This window comes from Antennarius striatus, chromosome 8 (assembly GCF_040054535.1).
Source record: "Antennarius striatus isolate MH-2024 chromosome 8, ASM4005453v1, whole genome shotgun sequence".
NCBI classification, from domain to species: Eukaryota; Metazoa; Chordata; class Actinopteri; order Lophiiformes; family Antennariidae; genus Antennarius; species Antennarius striatus.
The window spans coordinates 298,277-318,537 of NC_090783.1; the positions used below are offsets into that span (position 1 = coordinate 298,277).

At 51.9% G+C, this 20,261-nt stretch overlaps 1 protein-coding gene across 3 annotated transcripts; it reads left to right on the forward strand.

Moving 5' to 3' along the window:
• Positions 1-1,653: 1,653 nt before the first annotated feature.
• ttbk1a (tau tubulin kinase 1a) lies at positions 1,654-19,339 on the forward strand. 3 transcript variants are annotated; one of them, XM_068321153.1, is made up of 15 exons: positions 1,654-1,809; positions 2,577-2,724; positions 2,844-2,917; positions 3,102-3,242; positions 3,539-3,643; positions 5,103-5,168; positions 5,280-5,372; positions 6,239-6,364; positions 6,450-6,604; positions 6,821-7,031; positions 7,118-7,290; positions 7,364-7,704; positions 7,863-8,044; positions 15,472-16,757; positions 17,373-19,339. In XM_068321153.1, exons 1-15 carry the CDS (start codon positions 1,702-1,704, stop codon positions 17,773-17,775), a joined length of 3,612 nt encoding a protein of 1,203 aa, XP_068177254.1. In that variant the 5' UTR covers positions 1,654-1,701; the 3' UTR covers positions 17,776-19,339. The 3 variants fall into 3 exon arrangements, with proteins under 3 accessions (XP_068177254.1, XP_068177252.1, XP_068177253.1); XM_068321151.1 differs by lacking the exons at positions 1,654-1,809; positions 2,577-2,724; positions 2,844-2,917; positions 3,102-3,242; positions 3,539-3,643 and adding an exon at positions 4,337-4,403 and having other exon boundaries at positions 17,373-19,337; XM_068321152.1 differs by lacking the exons at positions 1,654-1,809; positions 2,577-2,724; positions 2,844-2,917; positions 3,102-3,242; positions 3,539-3,643 and adding an exon at positions 4,337-4,403 and having other exon boundaries at positions 7,127-7,290; positions 17,373-19,337.
• The last annotated feature ends 922 nt before the right edge of the window (positions 19,340-20,261 follow it).

A 20,261-nucleotide genomic window follows, 5' to 3' on the forward strand; every position in this document is an offset into this window, starting at 1 on the left:
GTCGCCACTGAGCTGATGATGATGATGGTGATGACGGTGATGTGCTGCTGGTAGCAGCTGCATCACTGCAGATGCAGAGAAGCCCTCCCCTTCCTGGAGGTCCTACCGGTCCTCCTGGTGCTCCCGGTACCCCCGTCCCCTCGGGGACCCGGTCTGGCTGGAGGCGTGGCCTCCCGGCTCTGCATGCACTGGCCTTGCATGCTGACAGCATGTTGGACTGATGTGCATCGCTGAAAACATCATGGCCGCCGCCACCTTCTGGCTGTGGAGGGTGCTACCAATGGATGTTGGCAGGTTACCGTGGTAACGCCATCATCGGGGCTCATCCCTGCTGAGGACAGATGGTTTGGATAGTTGTCATTGACGACGCTCAACAACAACAACAACAACGACAGCTTTACTGCAGAAACTAAAACACGCCAATTGGGTTCCAGCGGCGGTTCTCGACCGGCTACTTCCTGCCAGGGCCCCACTGCTTCCTGGCGCTGACTGTGCTAAACAGCGTCAAGCTAACAATCATTTTTAGAGGTTTGTTCTGGACATGGATGGTCTAGCATTGTATTTTGCCTTGATGCTAAGCTAAGTTATACTAATCAGAAACATCGGAGCAGAAGTCAGGTGGGTCAGACATGTCAAACGAACGTTGAGACGTCGTGTCGTCACGTCTGTGGACCTCAGGCTGAGTTTCTGAGTCCACAGACGTTTGACAGTGAAGCTAAAGCGTTAGCACTGCGCTAATCAAGATGGAGGACAACTGGTTATGTCCGCATAGCTTAGATGCTGCTCACCACCTGGACTAGCAGTTGTGCATTAGCTGCGTGTATGCTAACACTTTTAACTGGAAAAAGGTCGTAAACTGTCTATTACAAGTGCTGAAAGCTAAGAAGTTAGCATAGCCTTGGTTAGCAAGTGTCTGGTTCTGGTTGATGCTGTCAACCAGTCGACTCGGGTTCAACGGTACCTCGCTAAACACTACAGCGCAGAGGTCACACGTAAAGGGTTGGGGTCAGGCTAGTCTTCTTCAGGTGTATTAGTAGACTAGTCTTCAGGTGTTGGTAGACTAGTCTTCGGGTGTTAGATTAGTCTTCAGGTGTTGGTAGACTAGTCTTGAGGTCTTGGTAGACTAGTCTTCAGGTGGTACTAGTCTTCAGGTGTTGGTAGACTAGTCTTCAGGTGTTGGTAGACTAGTCTTCAGGTGCTAGTAGACTAGTCTTCAGCTGTTGGTAGACTAGTCTTGAGGTCTTGGTAGACTAGTCTTCAGGTGTCAGACTAGTCTTCAGGTGTTAGTAGACTAGTCTTCAGGTGTCAGACTAGTCTTCAGGTGTTAGTAGACTAGTCTTCAGGTGTCAGACTAGTCTTCAGGTGAGGATGATGATGAGAGTCAGGCTGCTTCCTCTGCATTCATGATATTTGCTCCAGTTACTGCAAATACCATCATGCCCCCCCCCACTGATGCCCCCCTCCCCCGGCCTGTAGCCTGATCCAGCTGACGAATGGCTTCTAATGGCCCCATCTCTGATGCCTGTTGTTCTACTGCTCTGTCCCTGCACATGGGCCCCCCAGGACCAGGTCCCATCGCAGGGCTGTGGTGAGCCTGGGCCCCCCCAGCTTCAGGTGGTGCTGTCCTGACTGACTGTGTCCCCCCCACAGATAAATGGCTCTTTCAAGTTGGGAGCTGCTCGGGTCCTGTCCGGCTGGCAGATGCAGTGCCTAGTGCCCGGTCTCCAGGACAACGCCAACATGAACGGGACGTCCGAGCAGGCCGACATCCTGCCGCCCAACTGCATGGTCAAGGACCGCTGGAAGGTGGTGAGTAAGCCCCGCCCCCAACGCCGAGCACAGAGACACACGGAGACGGGCAGACAGGAAGGCAGGTCGTGCTGTATCTTATGCTGTATGTACAGGTAGACCTTAACCTACTGTTTATAAATACACACATATATATATGTTAATATTTACACATATATCTGTGTCTATATATATTTACCCAAAGTTAACCTAGCACTTAAAGCTAAGCTAAAGCTAATTAAAGAATTATAATTATATGTTAAACGTGTGATGGAGTTAAATCTGGTGCTGCATTCAAGGACATCAAGGATTCCTGAGGTGTTTGAGGACCAGGTCGTCTCTACGTCCAGATTTACACGTTTGTTTCTTCTTATATAATATATATATATCATTAATATACAGTATATAATCAATACATAACACAGGTCCTCCCACTGCCCCGCCCCACCGCCTCCAGCTTCTTTTGATCCAGAAATAGAAGTTATGTAACGCAGCTCCTGTCTGAGCCAATCACGTTGCAGCGTGGAGCCCACAGGCCTTCAGTTCACCGAACCATGATACACACACACACACACACACACACACACACACACACACACACACACACACACACACACACTCCTGTGGACCAATACCTTTGGTTTTCAGAAGAACCCATACAAAGAAAAAGTGCAGTATCTGCAAAAACTGAGAAAAAACAATGACAGAGAGGAAGAGGAGGAGGAATCTCACATCTGACCAACCAATCAGAAGCTGCCCTGACGCTGACACGTGTCCTGGTGTTCCAGCTGAAGAAGATCGGCGGCGGCGGGTTCGGGGAGATCTACGAGGCCCTGGACCTGCTGACGCGGGAGAACGTGGCGCTGAAGGTGGAGTCGGCCCAGCAGCCCAAACAGGTGCTGAAGATGGAGGTGGCGGTGCTGAAGAAGCTGCAAGGTGAGCCTCCATCGACTGATTGATCGACTGATCAATCGTCTGATCGATCGACTGATGGATTGTCTGATCGGTCGTCTGATCGGTCCTGATCCGTCTAATCGATCTCCTCTTCCTTCCAGGTAAAAACCACGTGTGTAAATTTATCGGCTGTGGGAGGAACGATAAATTCAACTATGTGGTGATGCAGCTTCAGGTGAGTCCGTGCTTTAATTTTGAAGGAGCAAAGCATCATGGGAGTTGTAGTTGTTGACATGCAGTTGGTCAGTGTCGGCTCCTTCAGCTTTAGAGCACTCAGCCGGCAGCTCTGTGTGTGCGTGGCATGTGATCGGTTGACGGGTGTGTCCTGGCATGTGATTGGCTGATGGGTGTGGCTGCAGGGGCGTAACCTGGCCGACCTGAGGCGGAGCCAGCCGCGGGGCACCTTCACCATGAGCACCACGCTGCGCCTGGGGAAGCAGATCCTGGAGTCCATCGAGGCCATCCACTCCGTGGGCTTCCTGCACCGCGACATCAAGCCGGTACCCCCCCACGACACAGCTCCACCCACACCCACACCAGCCCCAGATAGCAACATGCTAGCATTAGCGGTCCTCAGCAGGCTGGCTTCATAGCCTTTCCTTATATTCACCTTGTTAGCGTTTAGCATTCACTGTTTCAGCTACGAATGCTGGCCTTTCATGCTGGTCGTTGCTGGTGTTAGGTTAGCTAACTCATTAGTGTTCGCTAACTCATTAGTATTAGCTACCTTATTGGCTTTAGCTAACTCATTAGCATTCGCTAACTCACTAGCTTCTGTGTTGTCTTGTTCTGACAGTCGAACTTTGCGATGGGGCGTCTTCCTTCCACCTACAGGAAGTGCTACATGCTAGACTTTGGTCTGGCCCGGCAGTACACCAACACCACCGGAGAGGTCCGGCCGGTAAGAAACTTTATCGACAACATTCACGCTGACAGACGCCGCCGGCGTCACGGGACGATCGTCCTTCAGGCAACATCAGGTCGTTTGTTTTCACCGCTTCTTTCTCATTTTTGTTTTTTTCTCCTCCCTGGTTCTGGTCTCAGGTTTAGTTCTGGTCTCAGGTTTTGCTCTGGTCTCAGGTTTAGTTCTGGTCTCAGGTTTAGTTCTGGTCTCAGGTTTAGTACTTCTGGTCTCAGGTTTGGCTTAGCAACTAGTCTAGCATAGCTTACCCGGTAGGCGGAGCTAGCAGACGAGGACTATTGGTGATCGTATTGATTTCTTACTGATCAGCCTGGTTGTTAGCGACTGAGCTAACAACTTTAGCTCATGCTAACTGTTACTCGGGTGGGCTATCAGGTACCTGACAGAAGAACTCGTTGACTCACCTGTGTCAGCGGTTCCACCCAGGTGGGCGTGAACGCAGTGGAGGGACACGCCCACAGATCCACTTCATTAAAGTCATGTTCAGTGTTTTGTTCTCCAAACCCAGTGTTTGTTTGTTTGTTTGTTGTTTGTTTATTGTTGTTTTGCATTGTTTACACTCATTTTTTCTTCATGGTTTCTGTTGTTGTTTTTGTTTGTTTTTGTTTTTCTTCCAGTTCCTTTGGACTTATGATTTTGACGTTCATGCCTCCTCCATCATCTCCATGGTTACCCGGGGATGGGAGTGGTTTCTATAGCGACAGCATCACCAGCCGACCCCTGACCTATAGATTATCTGGTATAGAGATTGGCAGATCAAACACACGCCGTGTTGATAAAACTTTATTAACACATCTTACTGGCACAAAACAGTACAACAGATCTCACACTGATACAGGCTACTAGCTACCAGCTAACATCTTAGTGAGCAGCTAGCAGCTAAAATGTTACATAGCATCTTACCCATTGCTTATGATCTACTATCTCTCCATCTAACTGGCCAGTAGCTAACTATCAGCTAACAGCTGAGTCAATGGCTAGTAGCTAATGACTTGCCTGCATGTGGGAGCTAACAGATAGCAAGCAGTTGGTAGTAGTTAACAGCTTAGCCATGAGGTGTGATGCAGCTGATTGAACAACTAACCAACAAAAGCTGTTGTTGCTGGTTTAGTTGGTGCTAGCCCATGGCTAAGAGCTAACATCTTAGCCACTGGCTAGTAACTAAATCTTAGCCAACATCTATTATCTGGCGTCATTGCCAGTGGCTAATAGTATAGCCAGTTGCTGGAAGCTAACAAGTAAGGTCTTTGTCCGTTGCTAGTATCAACTGCTGCCCACACCTCCTCAAAACCAAAGCTAACATTGCTAGCAAGCTAACGTACTAGAACCTAAACAGGCGTGAGACGACAACAGATGTTCTGCCTCCACTTGTTTCGTTGTGCTTCTGCTCTTTAATTCTGACCTTTAACCCCTTCTTCTGACCTCTTCCTGCGTTCAGCCGCGAACCGTGGCGGGGTTCAGAGGGACGGTCCGGTACGCCTCAGTCAACGCCCACAAGAACAAGGTCAGTGCAGCAGCTGAGGCTAGCAGTTGAAGCTAACAGTCGAGGCTAGTAGCTAAAGCTAGCAGCCATGTGCCAGTCCTATATGACAATGTCTGATTGTTGTGTCCCCAGGAAATGGGTCGCCATGACGACCTGTGGTCTTTGTTTTACATGCTGGTGGAGTTCGCCGTTGGTCAGTTGCCATGGCGAAAGATCAAAGACAAGGTAAATATGTAAATACGTTTCCTGTAGCTGCTGAAACCCTGAAGGTAAACAAAGATGGCCGACATGGCTCCGCCCCCGCTGCCAAGCAGCAATCAAATTTGTGCAGTAGGAATCGCCAAATCAAAGTCCCTCCAACAAACCAACCAACCGACCAACCAACCGACCAAACAACCAACCAATCAACCAAACCCGAAGGGTTGGGGCAAGTGTTGGGGTTAGGGTTCGTGTTAGGGGTTAGAGGTTAGGGTTCGTTTTAGGGGTTAGAGGTTAGGGTTCGTTTTAGGGGTTAGAGGTTAGGGTTCGTTTTAGGGGTTAGAGGTTAGGGTTCGTTTTAGGGGTTAGAGGTTAGGGGTTAGAGGTTAGGGTTCGTGTTAGGGGTTAGAGGTTAGGGTTCGTTTTAGGGGTTAGAGGTTAGGGTTCGTTTTAGGGGTTAGAGGTTAGGGTTCGTTTTAGGGGTTAGAGGTTAGGGGTTAGAGGTTAGGGTTCGTGTTAGGGGTTAGAGGTTAGGGTTCGTGTTAGGGGTTAGAGGTTAGGGGTTAGAGGTTAGGGTTCGTGTTAGGGGTTAGAGGTTAGGGTTCGTGTTAGGGGTTAGAGGTTAGGGTTCGTGTTAGGGGTTAGAGGTTAGGGGTTAGAGGTTAGGGTTCGTTTTAGGGGTTAGAGGTTAGGGTTCGTTTTAGGGGTTAGAGGTTAGGGTTCGTGTTAGGGGTTAGAGGTAAGGGGTTAGAGGTTAGGGTTCGTGTTAGGGGTTAGAGGTTAGGGTTCGTGTTAGGGGTTAGAGGTTAGGGTTCGTGTTAGGGTTAGGGTTGGGGTTGGGGTTAGCGTTAAGGGTAGGATTAACCCGGTAACTGACGGATCTGCCCCTCCAGGAACAAGTGGGGCAGATCAAGGAGCGCTACGACCACCGGATGCTGCTCAAACACATGCCTTCAGAGTTCAACGTCTTCCTGGACCACGTCCTGGCCCTGGACTACTACACCAAACCTGACTACCAGGTAAACCCCCGACAGTGGCCCCGCCCCCGCGCTAGCGGCGCGACCTTAGCCACGGCTCACGGGTTCCACTTCCTGTTGTGTTCAGCTGCTGATGTCGGTGTTTGAGAACAGCATGAAGGAGCGAATCATCACCGAGAACGAGCCGTTCGACTGGGAGAAGGCAGGAAGTGATGTCACGCTGTCAACCAGCGCCTCCACCCAACCGCAGCACAACACCCGCCCCACGGCGGCCATGGTGGGGTAAGAGCAGCAACTCCCCCACTCACAGTGTCCACAGCACGGTCCTCAGGCCAGCCTTTAGGTGTTTTTGGATGGGTTCTGGATCTGAGGTTCTGGATCAGAGGTTCTGGATCTGAGGTTTTGGATCTGAGGTTTTGGATCTGAGGTTCTGAACTGGAGGTTCTGGATCTGAGGTTCTGGATCAGAGGTTCTGAACAGGGGGTTCTGGTTCCGTAGGGCAATCGTGACGCCGATCCCTGGAGATCTTCAGCGGGAGAACACCGACGACGTTCTGCAGGACGAACACCTCAGCGACCAGGAGAACGCCCCCCCAGCCCCCTCCAGTCGGCCCCCGGGCTCTGAGATGGGGGCCCCCCAGGCCGGGGACCCGGGGGACGCCTGGGAGGACACGGACTTCAACCGCAACCGCTTGAGGATCAGCCTGAAGGTTCTGGACCGCTGGAGCAGGGTTAGGGTTAGGGTTCTCTACCTGGGGGGATGTTGACCTTCGTCTCACGTCCTGTCTGTCCTCAGGGGGCTCAGGAGGAGGAGCCAGGTCGGGGGGCGTGTCCTGTGTCTCCTGTGCGAGGCGGGGCCCCGGATTCCCCGACGGGTCAGGGTCGGTCGTTACGATACCGGCGAGTCAACAGCCCCGAATCAGACCGCCTGTCTGCCGCCGAGGGGCGGGCCGACGCCTACGGGCAGAGGTGAGTCTGACACCGCTTTGAGGGGCGGGGCTTCACATGGCCACGCCTTCACGCGTCTCTCTGTTTCCTCCAGGTCCAGGATGGACATCCTCGGCTCGCCGTCTCGTCATGTGTACTCGTCCCAGCCAGCTCAGATGCTGTCCGTCGACCCCGGTTGCCGTGGTGACCGTCAGGTCAGCGGCCGCCAGGAGGTGTCGGCGGCGTCCGCCGACCAGGAGGCGCACAGCAACGCCTTCATCCGCTCCGTCCCGCTGGCCGAGGAGGAGGACTTCGACAGCAAAGAGTGGGTGATCATCGACAAGGAGGCGGAGCTACGCGACTTCCAGCCAACCACGTCAGGAACCACCGACGAGGAGCCGGAGGAGCTCCGCCCACTCGAGGAGCAGGAAGAAAGGAGGCGGCTCCGGGCGGGAGGTGGGTGCCTTGTAGGGTCTCCTGGTGGCGTCTGAAGGTTGGAGAGTCCGATGGACGTCCCACGCTTTTATTTTGGAGGATTTGAACATTTTTAGGGGGCCCGCTAGTTGGCTGCTAACATGCTGCTAACATGCTGCTAACATGCTATTTCCCTGCAGGAGGGGAGCTGGTGGTCCGTCCAAAGACCCACACCAGAGACACTAGCCGCGGGATGCTAACGCTAACAGAGGAGGAGGCCTCGAGGAGAAGCGGCGGAAGCCCCGCCCAGTCGCCCTGTCACTCGCTGCCGTCCGGACGCCCCCGCCGGAGAGAGTCGGAGCCCACTGGACCCCAGAGGCCGGTAAGACACCCAGCCAACCAATCACTGGCTCTCTGTGGGCAGACCAGGAAGTGTTGTCCTGGATGACATCATCAGGAGGCGACGCGGTCCTGCAGGTGGACGTAGAAACCAGTGGACGCTCAGTTCACGCGCTGTTAGCATGTTCTGTGAGTGTTAGCTGCTAGCATGCTGTGTAGCGTTCATGTGTCGTAGTACTGCATTTATCGATGCTAACCATACAGACACAGTCACGTAGCGAATGCTAGCTCAGCATCAAGACTGAAGGGACAACTGGTTAGCTTGAGCTCAGAGAGCAAGCTAACACCTGTTAGCAGCTCTGATGCTATTGGTAGCCTCATTCATGGAATGTTGAAGGGTTGTTGTTCATCAAAATGGAGCAAATGGAACATGCTATGTAGCTAGCCGCTAGGTGGTGATAAACAATGGCTGGTTAGCTTAGTAGCAGGATATCAGTCAATGTGCTGAGCTAACAAGCTACATGTTAGCCACAACTGATAACGACTTTTATTTCGGTGTCTTTGTTTGCTTGAACTCAAACATGTGAGCTAACCTAGCTAGCCTAGCGGTTGTCATGCTAACAGTGTGAGGCTGCAGGTGTGATTTTATTCAGTTTTTAGCAGCCAGCTGTGTGGGCGGAGTTAACGTGGTGCACTCTTTGTTTAGACTGGTGTTTTATTGTGAAGGGGTGAAAGGGAAGCAGCAGTCATGTGACCCGGTAAAGATGGTGGACGAGAACTGACTGGAAACAAACCACATGAATGACAAGCGCTTACGTGTTACTAGCATGCAGCTAGCATGTTGCTAGCTTGTTTGTCTGACGCTGGAGTTTGTATGACATTAATGTTCACCAGTAGTCGTCATAGCAACACTTAAAGGAACCGTTCACCCACAAACGTTCAGTCAACCAGAGACTAGAACAGGAACCGGTCTAGAACAGGAACCGGTCTAGAACAGGAACCGGTCTAGAACAGGAACCGGTCTAGAACCAGAGCGGTTCTGCTGGTTTTGGGGTTCTGAGGGTTCCGTTCGTGTTGTTTAGTTCTGCGTCATGTGGGCGGGGCCTGGATCCAGATCCAGTCTGAAAGGACGGCTGTCTAACCCTACGGTGTAGTGATGATGTCATGGTGATGTCATGATGACGTCATCACCGTGGCGTCTGCTGCTGATGGCTGGATGGTCTGACTGAACAGGAACACATTTGTCCCACCGTCAGTGAACACACCTTCAAAGGGAACATGGATTTATTTACTAACAAGAAGTTTATTAACAATAACTTATTTATTGTTGATAAATAAATTTATTAACTATAAATACATGAATTTATTGTTAATAAATATATTTATTCAGATCATGAAATTTATTCAGATCAATAAAATTTTCATTGTTTCAAATCGATCAGATCAATAAGACAGAAAACTAAACCCTTATAATCTGATTTGTTATGAATAAAAATCACTTGAAATAAAACCTTAACAAACAAACAACAGATTCTTAAATCTGACAAACAAACAAACAAAGTAAACGTTGAGGACCAAACCTGACAGGAAGCAGGTGGCGACCCCTGGAGGCCCCTGGGAGTCACATGCCTCATTTATTTATTGCTGACTAAACAAAATGTAAATTTTAAAGAGAACAAAATGTGTTTCAGAACTTCACCACGTTCCACTCATCGGACTCCCCAGAGGTCAAATCCTGACCGGGGGACCCGGCGGGGGCCTCTGGGGGCCCGATGGCTCTCATCTCTTTCTTTGACCTTCCTCATGGTTCCTTTGGTTCCTCATCCTCACCTGTCAGTCAGGTTTGGTCCTCCCCTGCTGGGCGGGACATTATGACATCATCGCCGGCGTATCGCTTCATTGTTTTGCCGCGTTTCCTTCTTGGGGCCTCCGGCGGCGACCACGGAGCGGCCATGTTGTTTTTCTGCCCCGCCTCCGACGGCGCCGTCGCTTTAAGCGTTCTGTTTTGTCGAGGAGGGCGGAGCGAGGCGCCGGCAGGACCACAGAAGAAGACAGGAAGTGATGTTCTGGGGTAAGCACTAGGACCAGTCCTGTCCTCTGTTCTCTCACTTCCTGTTCCTTTTCCTTCTGTTCTCATGCTTCCTGTGTGGTTTCCTCGCCGTGTGTGTGTGTCTCTGTGTGTGTGTGTGTGTGTGTGTGTGTCTTCCTGCATCGTTCCTCCTTCAGCTCAGACTGTCCAGCCTCAGGCGTCAGGGTGATGCGTGACCTTTAACCCTCTGAGTCCCTCAGCTCCGCCCCTCAGCCGTCCAGGGGCGGGGCTCCAACCAAACAGAATGTCAGAACCTTATTTGCCTGACTATAAGTTGGTGGGCGTGTCCATCTCTGTTTCAAGCGTCCTATTGGACGCTGTGATGTCATCAGCGTGCGGGGAGAAGAGGCGGGGCTACAGATTCAAGTTGACCATTAAAACGACCTCAGAGGGTTAAATAGCGTCGTCATGGGGCTCATAGCCATAGCGACTCTCCCTAAGCTCCGCCCCTCGTGACCAATCAGCTGTAGACGTGTGAGAGAACCAATCAGCTCTCTCCTGTCTGACATGTGGTCAGCGATAACGCGTTAGCGTGTTAGCAGCAGACCATTATTTATATTTCCCGTGTCGTTTCCAGCTCATTAACCCCGCCCCCCTGCTTGTCTCTGATTGGTCTGTTTGCAGCTGGATGAGGACCGGCACCAGGCGCGGCCCAATCAGCTGAGGAGGCTGGCCTCCTACGTCTTCTCCTCCTCCACGCTAGAGACTGAACAGTACCCCCACGGGGGGGGCGGCGGCTTCATCCAGAGGAGCCGCTCGGCCGAGAGCAGCCCCGCCCACCTGACCGCCGCCTCGGCCCGCCGGCGCCACGCCGTGCCGGCGCCCGGCAGCCCGCGCAGCCGCCACTCGGTGCTCAACGTGTCGCGGACGCAGCTGCAGCAGATGTTAGCCAAACTCATGAACAAGAACAGCAGCTGAGGCCCCCAGGGGCCCGGGGCCACGCCCACAACACACAGCAGGAAGCACAGAAGAGTTTCACCTGTAAATGTTTGAATAAAGACACGCCCACATTCTGCTGAAGTCACGTGATGTCATCAAACAGCTCCCAGAGGGCGGGGCCAGCACCAGTAAACATGTCAACAAGAACATAAATCATGTGGACCACATGGAACAGCATTTAGCTAGCTGTTAGCGGGATGCTAACAGAGTTTTCATGGTGGTCAGTGGATGATCACACACACACACACACACACACACACAGCTGCTTCCTGTCTGCTGGTTCCTGGAGGATCAGGACTTGCACCCCCTCCTGGTGGCTTCAGGCTCTGCACCTGGGGGCCACAACAAGCCATAGGACCGGCCCTCAGCAGCACACCTGTGCTGACCTAGCTCCGCCCATTCTGAGGAGGAGCAGAAGAAGAAAAAAACGAATCTCCTGCAATAAGCCCCTCCCTCAAACTGACAGAGGCGGGGCCTCAGACTGTTACTGTTTGCTGTTCGCTAAGAGGAAGGAGCAAACATTGAGACACGCCCACTGAAACTCCGCCCACTACCTGTCCAGCACCGGAACGACGCCTCAAAACATCATTAAACATGTGTGAAGTTTCTCTGTCACGTGTTTCTGTCACGATTCGTCCATGATGGGGTCACGGGGGGTACGGGGATGTTTGGGAGTTGGGGGGTACGGGGCACCGGGGGGGGGGGCAACATTACATTGCAAAATCTACTAAAATAACTTTAGAATGTTTAAATTTAGACTCAGAAAAAACTACTAATTTATCAAAAACAAAACTTTACGATCTGTAACAAAAATTATTTAATCACGTTTTTCACAAAACATCTTAAAAACAGAAGGAAAAAGTTTAGTTAACACAAAACACAAAAAAATATTTTATTGTTTTTGCTGAATGTAGAAAATTATTTTTATTTCAGTCTGTTTTCAAACTGTTGAAGAAAAGCGTTTGTGTCCCAGCGAATAGGGGAGCATGTGTTCAGTGATTGGTCAGTGTCCTCAGATGGAGGCGGAGCCCTGAGGATGTGGGTGGAGACAGTTTCTGGTTCCACCGCTTTGGTCCAAACTCTTGTTATTCCACCAGGAACCACCGGGGGCAGCGTTCCAAACTCGTTCAGTGTGTAGGGACGTGTGGCGATGCGTTCAATGACCTCGTGGGCCCTGAACGCATCGCCGCCAGAGACCAGGCTGATCCTGTGTAAGCTGGGTGATGTCAGAGGTCATGTTTCACCCTGCTGCTTCCTTGTTGAGTCATTTATCCAGTCAGCTGCTGATGCACCTTATGACTGATGGCTTGGGGGCGGGGCCTCGCTGTGTGACGCCAACACAGACGCAATAAGTGAAAAGTTTGAGGATGTTTTTGGCTGTTTGGTGTTCATCCGTCTGGTGGCAGTTGGTTGGTTGGTCGGTTGGTTGGTTGGTGGGATGAAATAAATTAAAACCTCCATTGGTCCCATAACAACTGCAGGGCAACAAGTTCCTCATGCTAAACAATGAGCCAGGAAGTTAGCAAAGCTAATCTGATCGGGTGCTGCATCTCTGATCGGATGCTGGATCTCTGATCGGGTGCTGGATCTCTGATCGGATGCTGGATTTCTGATCGGATGCTGGATCTCTGATCGGATGCTGGATTTCTGATCGGATGCTGGAGCGTTGGTAGTTTAAGAACTTCTGTAGAAGAAGAAACAATGGTCAACAAAACCACCAGCAGGAGGAACAGGAAGTGTTTCAGGCTTCAAACTGCAAGCTAAACCTGTTAGCATGTTAGCTCAGCGCCTACAGCAGCTTGAAAAGGCTGGGAATAATAGGTTTTAAATTTGGGATAAAAGCTAAGCATTAGCATGAGCATCCCACATGTGACAGCACATTTGTTAGAGAGTGGCGTCTGCAAAGAGCTCCCATTGGTCATTCATGGTCACGTAGCTGTTTATGCTAATGCTTTTAGCAAAGAAGCTACAGTACCTACTTCATCTCCGTTTAGCTAGCTCGGCTAGGACGCTCATTTTGTCCACTCAGTCACTTTAATGTGTTAAAGGGCTACGTTAGCGAAATATGCACCACATTTTTTATTACGTTTGACGTATTAGCGTTAGCCTAGCCTCAGTCCTGTGTGTAATCTTACGTCATGTTAAGAACATCCTTGATATCCCACTTAGCATTATGCTAACACCGCTAACAGAATGTATGAAGCTTCTAACTTTGTTTTCTACAAGATACGATCACCGCATCACCTGTGTCTCCACACGCACCTGTGTCTCTAAACACACCAGTGTCTCCAAACACACACCTGTGTCTGTAAACACACACCTGTGACTAAACACACATCTGTGTCTGTAAACACACCTGTGTCTCAAAGCACACACCCTTCTCTAAACACACACCTGTGTCTCCAAACAAACTTGTGTCTCTAAACACACCTGTGTCTCCAAACACACATCTGTGTCTGTAAACACACCTGTGTCTCAAGAACACACACCTGTGTCTGTAAACACACCTGTGTCTGTAAACACACCTGTGTCTCAAGAACACACACCTGTGTCTGTAAACACACCTGTGTCTGTAAACACACCTGTGTCTGTAAACACACCTGTGTCTGTAAACACACACCTGTGTCTGTAAACACACCTGTGTCTGTAAACACACACCTGTGTCTGTAAACACACCTGTGTCTGTAAACACACCTGATTTCCTTCCTTGAAGTCTAATGTTTAATTCTTACAAACGATGAATCTGATTGGAAGACTCCGTCGTAGGAGAACCTTATTGGTCTGATCCGTTTGAGGATTCTGACATCACCATGGTAACCACTAATATGCTAACTGCTAATGCTACTGACGTTCGCTAGTCATGAAGGTCACCGTTTCTCCAGAGGTAAAAACGACGTCAAAAACATTTACCCAAAAAATCACAAACTGAAAAACAGGAAACTGCTAGCTAACATGCTAATTAGCGGTGCATTCACAGTTAGCACAGTCGTCAAACCGACAGCCCCATTGTGAATTCAACAGCTTGAGATTCTGTGTTCATTTGCTGCTTCCATTAGCTTTGATGCTAATAAAGTTATGTTAAAATAATCCACATTTCAGTGAAGCAATGCACCTTTTTTTAGTATAATGCTAGGTTCTGCTAAGCTAGGCTCAATGCATTTATTTGCAGAAAAGCTAGAATTACAACAATAATCTCTGTTTACTGACACATTTCAATCAACCTGTTGGGAAACTATTTTGTTTTAATTTTGTTGAGCTAATATTTTTAGCGTTAGCTCGGATGGTGATGCTGCTGGATTTCATTTCTATTTCCACATTTTCATAAATAGGATTATATGTAAATTGGAATTGTTGAAGCTGGACCTGTATTAGCTTTAATTTAGCTAGGCTAGTATCTTGAGCATGCTTGTGGCCTGCGCTAAGCTAAGCTCATGTACCTTTAAGGGCTCACAGACGTGAAGCGTCGGTTCTGTTCCTACATCCATCTTCATCGTCTGTTTCTTCTTGGTGTTACGCTAGTTAGCATCTGATCGTGAGGGCAACACAGAAACACGTCTGAATGTTCCTTTGAAGTTTTGCAATAAGAGCAGCGATTGGTTTGGAGGGGAGGGGAGGGGCGTCGGCCGGGGGGTGTTCCATTCTGTACAGACCTGCTCGTAGAATTCACACGTTAAGCATGAATTTTAAACGTTTTTGTAAATCGAACCCTGACTGTACATAGATAGAAACTCATTAGGCTAGCGGCTAATAGCATGAGCAGAGGCGGTTTGACATGTACAGCTGTATGCTAACCGACGGACACACTTGAACACCTGATATCTAAAGAGAAACCTGCGATGCATTTTTTGTGCCTTTTCTATCAATGTGTGTAAAAATCCAGACAATCCTGAAAAGCTTGTGTGAAACCAAAATGACATTAAACGGTTTTGGGGGCTAACGCCACGTCCTGCTGTCTTTCTTCTGTTGTTAGCACTCAGCTGCTAACGCTAGCTGTTGCTAATGCCTGATGTTAGCTCAGAGCGTTTAGATCTGCTTGAATAAATGATATTTAATGGAAGAATAACATTTTTTATGAACGACTGTTCATAAACTCAACTTCTCACTGTTAGCGTGTTACAGCAGTCTAATACATGTTAGCATTCCAACCTAGCTTGCTTTAACATTAGCAGCATATGTTAGCATGCTAGATGCTAGCATGATAGGCTACATTAATAAAAAGTAGCATGTTATCTCAGTGTTACCCCAAACTGCTCTGTTAGCATGTTATGCTAACCAGCTCTGTGTTGTATGTTAGACAGAATTGCTCAATGCTAGCTTGGTTCAGCATCTTTCTAAATGCTAGCTAAACGTTAGCATGCTAACATGTTTTGCTGCGTTGGTGGACAGGAAGTTGCGCGTTGTGTTTGTCCCTGCTGGTAAAGGTGTCGTTGCGTTGCTTCCAGGTCCCGGCGCCCCTGGGGGAGGGAACCCCGTCCCCGACGTCCCCCGATTACCGGACCAAGGGCCTGAGCGACGAGAAGGAGCGCTTCCACTTCCTGCCGCAGCTGCAGCCCAAGAGAGCCGACTTCCTGACTGTCATGCTAACGGGCACGCTGCCCCAGCGCCGCGGCTTCGCCACGCCCGACAACGACGTCCCAGAATGCCCCGGGCCCAAAGACGACGACGTGACGAAGAGCGATTCCAACAGCGAGCGCAGCCAGGACGCCGCACCATCCACGCTGATGGCGGAGGACCAGCGGGCGCCGCGGGGGCCCGCCTCCGCTGGCGATGCCGACCCCGACCTGGAGGACGCGTCCAAGACCCTGGTGCTGTTCTCGCCCGGCGACGCCCGCAAGTCGCCCTCAGGCGGAGACCCCGCCCTGGAGGCGGAGCTGGCCACGCCCTGTGCCGTCCTGTCGCGTCAGGACCGCCTCCCAGTCGCGGAGGCGGCTCCGCCTGACCCCCCCGAGACTGGACGTCTGTCGCCTGGCCACGCCCACCTGCGCCCGGCCACGCCCATGGCGCCGGCGTCGCCGCCCTTCACCAAAGTGGAACGCACCTTCGTCCACATCGCAGAGACATCCCACCTGAACGTCATGTCGTCCAACGGCCACGCCCCCACAGAGGAGCAGGGCGGGGCCACAGAGGGAGGGGCGTGCCCTGAAGAAGCAGCGCCAGTTGAGGGGCAACCCATCGCTGAAGATGCCCCTCCCACAGCAGCGGTGCAGCCTCTGGTACTGGTCCCAGAGGCCGTGGTGCCGGTCCAGGACTCTGATGTGGACCAGACCTCAACCAGAATTCCAGAACCGGCCCCACCCCCCAGGGCCAGGACCCGCAGCCGGATCCCGGTGCTGGTCTCTGAGGAGGACTCGGGCTCGGAGCGGTCTGGGTCGCTGTCGGCGCGGGCACGGCTCCAGCGGGGGGGCCGGGGGCTGGACCTGGCCCGCCTCCTGGTCCAGAGGCAGCAGGGGCGCTGGAGGAGGCGGGGCCTGTCGGGGACCTCCTCCTCCCTCTCCTCCGGGGATGAGGAGCGCCGCCGGGCGTCCGAGACGCTGTCCACCGCCGGCTCCGAGGACGACACGCCCACCCTGGACGAGTCCAGGAGGAGCCCCCGCCTCAAGCCCACCGAGGAGGAGGGCCCCCGGGGGCCCAGGAGCCGCCTCCCCAGGCCTGTCACCCCCATCAGGAGGCCCCCGCCCCACGTCCTGGTGCCGGCCCCCAAGAGAGCAGCTTCATCCGTCGTCAACGGGTACGTCCTTTAACCCCCGACCCCCCATCCTCTACCCTCGACCCCCCATCCTCTACCCCCCGACCCCCCATCCTCTACCCCCCGACCCCCCCATCCTCTACCCCCCAACCCCCCATCCTCTACCCTCGACCCCCCCATCCTCTACCCCCCGACCCCCCCCATCCTCTACCCCCCGACCCCCCCCATCCTCTACCCCCCGACCCCCCCATCCTCTAACCCCGCAACCCCCCCATCCTCTACCCCCGACCCCCCATCCTCTACCCCCTGACCCCCCCTATATTCTACCCTCCGACCCCCCCATCCTCTACCCTCCGACCCCCCCATCCTCTACCCCCCAACCCCCCATCCTCTACCCCCCGACCCCCCCATCCTCTACCCCCCAACCCCCCATCCTCTACCCCCCGACCCCCCCATCCTCTACCCCCGACCCCCCATCCTCTACCCCCTGACCCCCCCTATATTCTACCCTCCGACCCCCCCATCCTCTACCCTCCGACCCCCCCATCCTCTACCCCCCAACCCCCCATCCTTTACCCCCCAACCCCCCATCCTCTACCCCCCGACCCCCCCATCCTCTGCCCCCCCCCTGTTTCTAACCCTTTCCTCTCCTTTCAGGGACTCTCGTTGTCTGGGACTCCTCCCCCAGCGGAGACCCAAAGCCGTCCCCTCAAGGTCGTCCTCCTCTTGCCCCCGCCCCCCTGCTGTCCCCGCCCCCTCCGGCAGCCCCAGAATGCCCCTACGAATCCTGTTTGGAACCCGACGCAGCCTTAGCTCCGCCCATGGCAGGACTGAGAGCCCCTCCCCTCAGAGGGCGTGTCCGTCCAGGCAGCCCCTCTCGGTTCGGGCCCCCACCGTCCCCGTGCTCCCTCCCCGGACTACAACCACCATGAGGCGCAGCGCTTCACAGGAAGCCACCGCCCAGTCCGCCGCAGCCCCGCCCACCAGGATCAGGCTGAAACCTACGGCGGCGGCGAAGGGGAGGGGCAATGCCAGGGAGAAGGCCACACCCACTAGATAATACAAAGACGCATCGCTGAAGCTGGGGGGCGGGGTTTAAAAACACCGAGAATGAAGATCAGGTTTCAAGAGTGAAATGAGAATTTCATGAAATTAAAGATGAAATGATGAGAACCAACCAGGTCCTGACCTGATGGTCATGTGGGGTCTCATCACAATGAGAAAGTCACATGATGATATTTCTGATCACAACGACAAAGTCTAATCATTCTCATCATGACCCGAGATGAGAAATCACGTTCTCGTTATGAGAAATTACGTAATGATTCTCATCACGATGAGGAGAATTCTCTCCGTGATGAGAATCAGTGTTTTCAGTTTGACCCGTCGACTAATCTCATCATGATGGGGATTCTCATGTTAATGACTCATCAGATTCTCATGTTAATGACTCATCAGATTCTCATGTTAATGACTCATCAGATTCTCATGTTAATGACTCATCAGATTCTCATGTTAATGACTCATCAGATTCTCATGTTAATGACTCATCAGATTCTCATGTTAATGACTCATCAGATTCTCATGTTAATGACTCATCAGATTCTCATGTTAATGACTCATCAGATTCTCATGTTAATGACTCATCAGATTCTCATGTTAATGACTCATCAGATTCTCATTTGATGACTTTGTAAAGTTCTGACCTGCTTCTTGACGTCTGGAGGTTTGACTTCCTGTCACGGGTCAGATCAAAACCACCGACCGGCCGTGACGATCGACCTCTCAGGGGGCGGGGCTATCTTTAAGAGGGAGGAGTCTTAGGGTTGTTTTTCTGTGGATTTTCAAGCTGGAGCGAAATCTGCGTGTCTTTAAACCCCTCGTTTCCCAGATGTCAGCCTCGTCAGAGCTCCGCCTCCCAGGGCCTGACCCGGTCCATCCCAGACGGAACCGGTTCTGTCCCAGACGGTACCGGTTCTGTCCCAGACGGTACCGGTTCTGTCCCAGACGGTACCGGTTCTGTCCCAGACGGTACCGGTTCTGTCCCAGACGGTACCGGTTCTGTCCCAGACGGTACCGGGCCGCCTGCAGACGCCTCTGTTCTTCTCGGGCTTCCAGTGGTGACTGGTGCTATGGATGCTGATTATCTGTCCTGGGGGGCCCCGCCCCCGCCGGCCCGCCCTGCTTGGACTGCTGCATGGAGACGTGTCTCAACCCTGTAGAGGACCACAACCTGTCCCTTTAAAGGCGTGACCCCCACCGGGCGGACTGGGACCTGTGATGACGTTGAACGTGAGCGCTGAAAGGTCAGCTGGTGGCTCCGCCCCTCATGCTGTGATGACAGGTGTTTATTTTGTTGACATGTATATAAAACTTTATTTTTGCCCCCCAGCAGACTGTAGATCTGCCCCCCCTCCCCCACGCTTGTTTTTATATGCATGAGAAAACAGGGTCACCTCCAGCCGGGCGTCAGACCCGGCGGCCCGGCGGGGATGTTCAGTAAAGTTCTGGTCATGTGGAACGAGTCCTGTCGTTTGTTCTTACTGGTTCCCATTAAACACTCCAAACAAACCAGGTTCACACCAGATTCAGATCCACTTCACACCAGGTTCAGATCCACTTCACACCAGGTTCAGATCCACTTCACACCAGGTTCAGATCCACTTCACACCAGGTTCAGATCCACTTCACACCAGGTTCAGATCCACTTCACACCAGGTTCAGATCCACTTCACACCAGGTTCAGATCCACTTCACACCAGGTTCAGATCCACTTCACACCAGGTTCAGATCCACTTCACACCAGGTTCAGATCCACTTCACACCAGGTTCAGATCCACTTCACACCAGGTTCAGATCCACTTCACACCAGGTTCAGATCCACTTCACACCAGGTTCAGACCAGGTTCAGGAAATTTGGGCAAATCAAGAAGTTAGTTAAGTATATCTACGTATGTATTTATATGTATATTATTAGGGCTGTCGCTTTAACGCGTTAATTAGATTAATTAATCACGCTGCAAATTAACGCGCTATAAAAATTAACGCAATTAATCACGAGTGACAAGTCAATGCGCAAGCATTTTAAATTTGTCCCATTGAGGGACCCGTAGGCTGCAGTGACGTCACGCCCTACCTGCCCCCCTAGTCAGAAGCAGGGTGACAACACAGATGGACGCCACAGGAGAGCGAGGCAAGACCACCGGGTGTTTTTCCCGAACACACACGAATCACTGCGTACGTTTGACACGTCGTGTCTATTCGTGATGACACGCCCCCTTAGCCATCACTAGCTGCAGGTGATCACGTGACGCTACATCACTAGCCTACCTGTGCTACAGGGGATTTTGCTCACTCAGTAGTGGATTTCTGCCTGTCATGATGGTACGTCTTCTGATCGATTTCTTAATGTTTTAATTCATAGTAACTATGTTGAGCAAAAACAAAAAGCGGTCAGACGAACATGTGTAACCTGAATGTACCTGTACTGTCTAACAGAACGTGATGGGAGTCAGGGTTCTGCAGGATCTGAATGTCAAGGTGAAC